Genomic DNA, 7,335 nt, shown 5'->3' with positions numbered 1-7,335 from the left:
TGTGAAGATGCCAAGACTCGAGAGCGAGCATTTTGTCTCCTTGAAACCAAGAGGCTGCCTTTTCCTTCTGCTTAACTGCAGGGCGCTCAGGGCCACATCTGCCTCTCTTTTGGCATCTTATGCTCAGCGTTTTTTGCCACCGGACTGTCTGCCTTGGCAGCAGGTTGAGCGCAATCTCCTGGAAAGGCTGAAGTGGCCTTCCCTGCAGGAAACAGAATGCTTTTAAGTTCTTGGCGCTTTCCTCTCATTGCAAACCTTGTGAGCTCAGACGCACACAGGGTTTTCTGCCTCTGTGCCCTGCTTGGTTCTGGGACAGCCATTTCTGTCTCCCCAACCTCTGGTGCAGTGAAGATTTCTCTAGGTCTGTGTGGCCGCGTTTCCCAGGCACACGAGGGGTTATGTGGCTCGAGACAAAAATCCCCTTCTTGAATTACGGAAAACAGTATAAGTCCTAGCTTTTGACCTTCTTTAAAAAGGCTGTTACTCCTGGGGGAATGAGAGTGCTCCCAGTTCTCTTTTTAAAAAGGTATGACTATTCAAAGAAAGCTTGCTTGTTTAAAATGTTTTGGGCCACGTTCAGTGGGATGGCAACAGGAGGAATCCGCACAAACCGATTCCATCCTATCCTGGCCCAGAGGCAGGCAGCAAAAAATGATGGTAGTTTGGATGCAGTCCTCAGTTCTTTCCATTTGTTGGCTCTAAAAAGCCTTTTCTTTTCCATCATCGGAGGAGGCGGCTGGTGGCTTCTAGGGGATCCTTACCAAGGGCTGGGCTACAGCTTAGAGGAACACAACCCCCATTTAACTGGGAAATTGCGATGTGTCCCCTTACCATTCCCTTGCCCAGTTGGGCTCCATGGCCATCTCCCTTGGAAGTGTTTTAGTCAAGCCAAGGCCAGGTAATCTCTGCTCCTGCCACAACTGACATGACCCAGGTTTATGGACTTCTTTCAATAGGATTTCCTGGTTGCAAGTGGATTCATGCCAAAAAAGCAAATGCCACAGAATGCAAATTGTCATAGAAATGTGGGTATTTTAAACAATTTTTCCCTGTTGAAAAGGGGGACTCTTGGGTTAAGTGCTATCATTTCCAGAAGAGAGCTAAACAAATTACTTTGGTGGTCAGAGTTTATGTTTTAAGAGTTAAGCAGATCTGGGGAGAGACACTGCAGCTTTGCAAGGGAACAAGCAAGCAAGAAGTGAAGAGAGCGCCATTGGAGAAGGACCACTTTGTATTAAGTACAGTACAACTTTTATTAATACTGGAGTCTTCACAGTGCATTTGTTACTTGTAGCAGTGACTATTTTAAAATGAAGGCAGGAGGGGAAATCATTATTATTTTGTTTTTAAGAAAGACAGTTGTGGAAAAGGCCAGGATAGTTCGGACTGCTAGAGAAAATAAATTAGAGGAGGAGAGAGTAAAAAGGAGGAACAAGTTAACAGCACCAGAATAGTTACATCAGTTGAAAGACATTTTAAAGGGTTTGTTTTTCCCTCTGTACAAAAAAACAACGAAAAATAAAAAGCAAAATGCAAATGTTTGTCACGCACGCCGTCAATGCCGTTTCCGGTCATGGCAGGAATGGAGGCATGGCACCCACAGGAGGGCTGAGACGTCGGAACTAAATAATCATTACCACAGTATAAGAGGTACACCTGACACACACACACACACGCATACGTACGCGACTGGGTTCGGAGGACACGGCTGTGGCGCTATGTACAACGTCAGGGGGCTCTGCTGCGCACAGTTCAGACAGGAGAAGGGAGCCCACAAGCGGGAAAGGGAGGCAGAAGCAGCTGTCGGAGTTGTGCTTTCCCAAGGCCTTTGGCGCAAGTCTTGTGCCCCTCTTGCAAGCCTCCCTTGGCTCTCTGGCAGCCCCCCAGCTCCACCACCCTAAAGAAACCACCGCCACGTTTCCTAAACCCACAGGACGCAATGGAGAGAAGCCCTTGCCAAAAACGAGTGCTCTACAACATGCAAAAACCCTGCAGTTGGATAAAACATGGGGAGTCAGAAGAGAGAGTATGTGTGGGCTAAAATGATGCCCAGAAGCTCCTTTTTGCAACGCACAGCAGCCTTCACACTGTGGCCAGGTTGGCTGGGTCCAACGGGCATAAAGCCGGCGGGTGCTTGGCTTGGTTTCCATCTCCCTCGCTTCTTTGCCAAAGTGCCAAAGGGTGGTCAGGGGGATGCCACCCCACCACCTCCATCAGACTGGCCACCCATCCTCCAAAACCCAACAGAAGACTGACCCGGCCCAGCACAGTCTTCCTTCCCTCAGCAAGGCAGGAAGCCATGGCACCTTCCGAGTTGATCGCGCAGGGAAAGGCCCACTCTCCCCTCCATCTTGCTTCCTCTGTGCCACATGCCTTCCATCGCCATCTCCAGCTGCAGACTTCCTCCAGCCTCTCTCCCATCAACACTTTCCTCTTGCCAACAGAGGACTGGCCTCCCTGTGCCATCCCAAGGAGAATTTGGGGCATTCACATGGGCCCCAGAGAGACTAAAAGCTCAGCTTGAGCCCTCTGTCCATCCTCTGCCTGAAGGTGCCAAGCGCAGATGCTGGCAAAAACATCAGGGATAAACTCTTCTAGAACATGACCACAGAGCCCCAAAAACCCACAACTCTGCCTTTCCTTATTACTGCAGTGGATTCCTTTCCCATTTTTCTCCCAGAAGAACAAGACCTGAAGCTTAACTTAAGCAAACTCTTTTTTACCTTCAGCATAACCTTTGCCCAAATAATAGCTCTTTGCCAGATAATAAAACAGATGAGGATGTTCCAGACCAGAACACTAATGGAAGCAAAAGAGGGATGAGACCAACTGACAGGACACAGCAAGTAGCTCAGGGCCCGCTTGCCCTTTTCTGTGAAGGCCTACCCTCAGCATAAGAGGCCTGGAAGGGTGGCCCAAACCGAGGATCAGGGTGGCCATTCCACAAACTGTGTCCAGCAGAGAGGCTCAGGCAGCCCCTTTGGAGGCCACCTGCTGGCCAAGCAAAGGCTCCCTGTGGCCCAGGAAGGACAAGGAAATGTGTCCACACATTTCCTTGTCCTTTGTGAGAAAAAATGGTCAGCCACCAAGAGATTTGTTTTTTCACATTTCAGGCGTTACTGTGAAATTTTCATTTGCACAAAAATGTTTTTGTGCAGAAAACATTGTGGTCCTTTGTGCAAAATGCAGTTCTCTGTGCAAGAACAGTGTTCATTGTGCAAATGACTTTGGCAAGAAAAAGTCCCAACACGTGAAACCCAAAACGTGCAAAAATGTTTCTGTCACCTGACCCATGGGCACTAAAACTTTGAACCATCTTGGTTTTGCAACTATCTCCATCCATACCAGGATTCCCCCCCCCCCCCAATCTCCTCCCACTTTTTGGGCTTCTCATTTAGTGCTAAGCTGTCAGTCCCAGGGATGGCAAGCAGGGCCTGGTTTCTTTCCATCGCTGTCCGTGGCTCTGCTGCGTGCTCAAGGCATGCCTCTTCCACTCCCAAGACAGAGGAAACAGGCCAAGCAGGGAGCAATGATGAGCTAAAACCCAAAATCTCCCAGTCATCCTATGCTGCCCCCCCCCCCAGCACCACTTTCTGCCTCTTCCGCGTGAAGGAGGAAGGGAGGATGCGACCATCACATCCCCCCAAGATTCGCCCATATGGGAGCCCCATGCCAACCACTCATGCACCTTGGCAGACCGTGCCACTGAAGGCTTTTGGCATTGGCCCTCTGGCTCAGCTGGCTGCCCTTCCAATGGTGCTCTCTCTCGCTCTCTGCAATTACCTGACTGCAGACACTTCCGATCCCCTTCAACATGTCCCTTGCAAGTATTGACACGTTTCAGCATCAGTACTTTCTATGGATACCACCAAGTGTGAATGGAGGGCACTGTTTGGGGCTTAGTCCTAGTCTTAACTGTTCAAGGTGTGAGCATTGGAAAAGGAGCCCAGGAAGCTGCTTTCTATGGAGTCAGCCCTTTGGTCCTCCTGACCCAGCAGGGAATCCACCTGGGAATCCTTCTCAGTCCTGAGACTCTCCCTTTGCAATGCATGATCTCTGGCCAGTTAGGCCAATGCTCCCAGGCCCTGTGCTCTTGGCAATTCTGTTCCTCCCAGTCTGCAAATCTCCAAGGCCGCTCTCCACAGATGCATCATCCCCATAAACCCTCGCACACATTTGGACGTTCCTTCACTGTGCACATTCCAGAGACGCCCCAGTACAGCTCCAATGCTGCCAAGCCTGCTCCCTCTGCCAGAGCAAGGATGCCAGGGGCATGGCTCTCAGAAAAGACCCAAGCCAGACAATGAGGCAGCCTTGAAAGGTGAAACCTTTCCTTGGCTTCTTCCACAACTGCTAACAGACCTTGGAGTCACAAATCCTTGTTTCAGATATCCCCACACCATCCTATCAGCCTCCAGAGCCAACACCTGGGCCTTTGCTTTGGAGCAGCACTATGCATGATGGCACGGGGAGCCCAGACTCTTCCCGCTCAGGAACCCATTCTCTGAGCCTCCCTTCTATCACCTTTGCCCCAAGAGTGCATTGCAGACCCCCCCCCTTGCAACAGGGGCTGACTTTCAGCTGTTTCGTTGGGGTGACTACGTGTGCAGCCTTCCGCTGAAGCAGCCCTTACGAAAGACAGAAAAACAGAAAAGCATTGATGAGATAGATAGAGAGGGAGAAGACAAGGGCAAGAAGGACCCAGTAGAGGACTGAAGGGACTTGTGGTCTCATCCAGTCGAGGGAAGGGGAAGCGAGCAGTCTGTAGAAGTTGCAGCCCGCATGTGGGTGTGTTTTTTTTTTTGGGGGGGGGGTGATGCCATGGATGTCGTTGCTCAATCCAGTCCTGGCTTTCACACACAGAGACACAGACAGGAAGGCAAGATGGCCCCTCTCTAGCATTTGGAGTGTGGGGAGATGGGGTCGGGGGTGGCAACTGACCTGTGTGGGTCAGCAAGGTGCAGGCAGGGAAGGAGCCCTGGCAGACAGCGGGAGAAAACGACCGTAGAAAACAGGGTCCAAAACTAGGTCAGTGCCAAGTCACAAGTTGGTTAGCAAAGATGTTTTTAAAGTTTAGTGTCCTCTGTAAAACTACGCTTGGATGCTATCTCCATAAAGTGGCTTCTTCTTTGCCTCCTGCAGCTCAGCAATTTTCTTCTATTCCTCTCGGCCCCATCCTGACGCGGTGCTGCTCTCCAACCGCAGGTGGGGGTCCACTTTGAGCAGGAGGTGGGGAACCCGGCTTTATCACAAAAAACGCGGGGCCGACCTGTCATTGGTGATGGTCCTGCGGAGGCGCACCCCGCGCCGAATGGCCACCAGCATGTCTTCAGTGGGAGGGTCATCGGAGGCCGCGGGCGGAGGGCTGGGCGTCTCCTCCCCAGGACCGGGACCCGGAGTGTGAGACAGGGCCGTGGGGAAGGGGAACTGGCCCTCGCCCAGTGCATGGGCACTGGCCACCAGCTCGCCTATCTTCTCCACCAGGCTGTGCCGGTTGGCAGCCAGTTGCTGCTCTTCCTCCTCAGTGGAGAGGTGCTTTCCTGTGCCTGCGTACACTGAAATCTCCATGGCACTCGCACTGCCACTGCTGCCCCATGCGGTGTTGGGCAGGCTCAGTCGCTTAGGGGAGGCCTTGGCATAGTCCATGGCATTGGCAGAGGCATCGTCAGCATAAAACACGCACTCCTCGCTGCCCACCCGAGTGGGGCCGGTGTAGCCTGGGGAGTCCGGCACCGTAGGGGTCTTGACAGGGACAATGGGCGGCCGGATAGGAATTGGGCCAGCGTTGGAAAGGGTCCGGCGGACTGTGGGCTTGGTAGAAGGCGTGCGGCGGATGGTGGCCACGCCAGGGGGTGCGCCAGCAGGCGAGGTGGTACCAGTAGGTAGGCCGGCAGTTGAGGCAGGCCGCTTCGTCTGGATCATGCGCCGGTAATTCTGGGCAATGTTGCTGTTGCGAGGGATGGTGGAGGACTTGTCAAACTCACTCTGGCTTTCCCCTTCAATGTCCCCGTTCACCGAATAGCAGTCGTAGTCGGACCCTGAAGAGGGGGCAGATTTTAAAGTAAGTTTGGTGTTATGCATGTGTTTTAAATAAACCAGAGTTGTCTTCTGAGACTTTCTGGTTCTGTTCCATGCATGAACTAAGCTTTGAAAAGAGTAATTCCAAACATAATTCTTAGGTGTAGATGGACTATAATAAAAAAAGGTGGCCGGGGGCTTCCTTTTCTTCTTCCCATAGTCCCCTCACTCTCCCCCACAATCCCACCCAGATGCACCGCTCGGTTCAAAGACCAGGCTACCTTGGGAGGGGATGGTGTCCTCGGAGCAGGAGGGGGTGGTGGTCTGGGTGCTGTAGCCGCTGGAGTACTGCAGAGAGTCCCGGCTGCTCTTCTGGTGCTCCAGGCTGAGGCCTCGGGTCAGCACCATGGCCAGGTCACTGGCGGCTGGGGACACCTCTTCCCCATGCTGACCGGGAGAAGCAGAGACAAGAGGGCATGGACAAAGTAGCCAGCCTCAGGCAAAGCCAGGCCAATCCCCCCACCCCGACACCAACGGCAAGCAAAGACAGGTAGCTAAGCTCAGCAGCAGGTGTGCACACATTAAGCCTCAAGCCCCATGGAATTCATTTGCTTTAGGAATTCAGCTTTAGTTTGCTCCCTGATTTTAGGAGGCTTTTCTCCCACCTTGCACATTAAAGAAGCCTACTAATCTAAGAATGATAGGTAGAACTTTCCTTTGCTGCCTTGCGCCATTCTGAAGACTTGCGCAGTACAGTGGTGTCTGCAGCCCACATTCCCCAGCTGAGCTAGGCTGTCACAGAGCCAATGGGGCCTTGGAGCTCCTGGGCACACAAGCCAAGAGCACCATTGGCCAGGGCCCTCCAGCCCAAGCTGTGTCCCAGCATTCCTTGGGGGTTTCCGTACCTTGGCGGCGATGGAGGCCGGGGACATACGTGGGCGATGCCCTTCCTCCAAGCTCAGGCCTGGGTACACCAGCGGTGAGGAGCCCAGCTCTGTCTCGCGCACATGGTCCACGCGGTCCTTCCGACGCTGCAGGGTGTTGGCCACCGGCTGCTCATAGAGGCTTGTCTTGGACCAGTCCTGAAAAAGCCAAGAGGAGCCCGGTAGGATGGCGCTGTTGGGGACTCGGCACCGCCACCAGGAGGTGCCAGGGCTGGAGAGGGCAGGGGTGGGGGGCATGGATAGGAGGGTCAGAGGAGGGGAGACTGGCATGAGAGCATCACAGAACAGACAGGGGGTCTCTTGCCAAGATCGCACAAAATGGTGCGTAAACCATTTTGCCTTGTTGGGCTGACAACTGATGGTGCTATTCCCC

At 53.0% G+C, this 7,335-nt stretch overlaps 1 protein-coding gene across 3 annotated transcripts in view; it reads right to left on the bottom strand.

The window, feature by feature from the left end:
• Positions 1 to 4,742: 4,742 nt before the first annotated feature.
• LOC149306124 (protein MTSS 2-like) overlaps positions 4,743 to 7,335 on the bottom strand; it is a 31,057-nt gene continuing 28,464 nt past the window's right edge. For all 3 annotated transcript variants that reach the window (XM_089476729.1, XM_089476730.1, XM_089476731.1), the window contains 3 exons: positions 6,924 to 7,100; positions 6,300 to 6,465; positions 4,743 to 6,038 (listed from right to left, as the gene is read on the bottom strand). In XM_089476729.1, the coding sequence (XP_089332855.1) occupies positions 5,248 to 6,038; positions 6,300 to 6,465; positions 6,924 to 7,100 (1,134 nt within the window). In that variant the 3' untranslated portion in view covers positions 4,743 to 5,247. The remainder of the gene's footprint in view (positions 6,039 to 6,299; positions 6,466 to 6,923; positions 7,101 to 7,335) is intronic.

This window comes from Sceloporus occidentalis, unplaced genomic scaffold, assembly GCF_023333645.1.
Source record: "Sceloporus occidentalis isolate IW3139 unplaced genomic scaffold, rSceOcc1.0.p SCAF_10, whole genome shotgun sequence".
Lineage (NCBI taxonomy): Eukaryota > Metazoa > Chordata > Lepidosauria > Squamata > Phrynosomatidae > Sceloporus > Sceloporus occidentalis.
The sequence above is the reverse complement of the archived record's forward strand: the minus strand, read 5'-3'. Positions and strand labels throughout refer to the sequence as shown.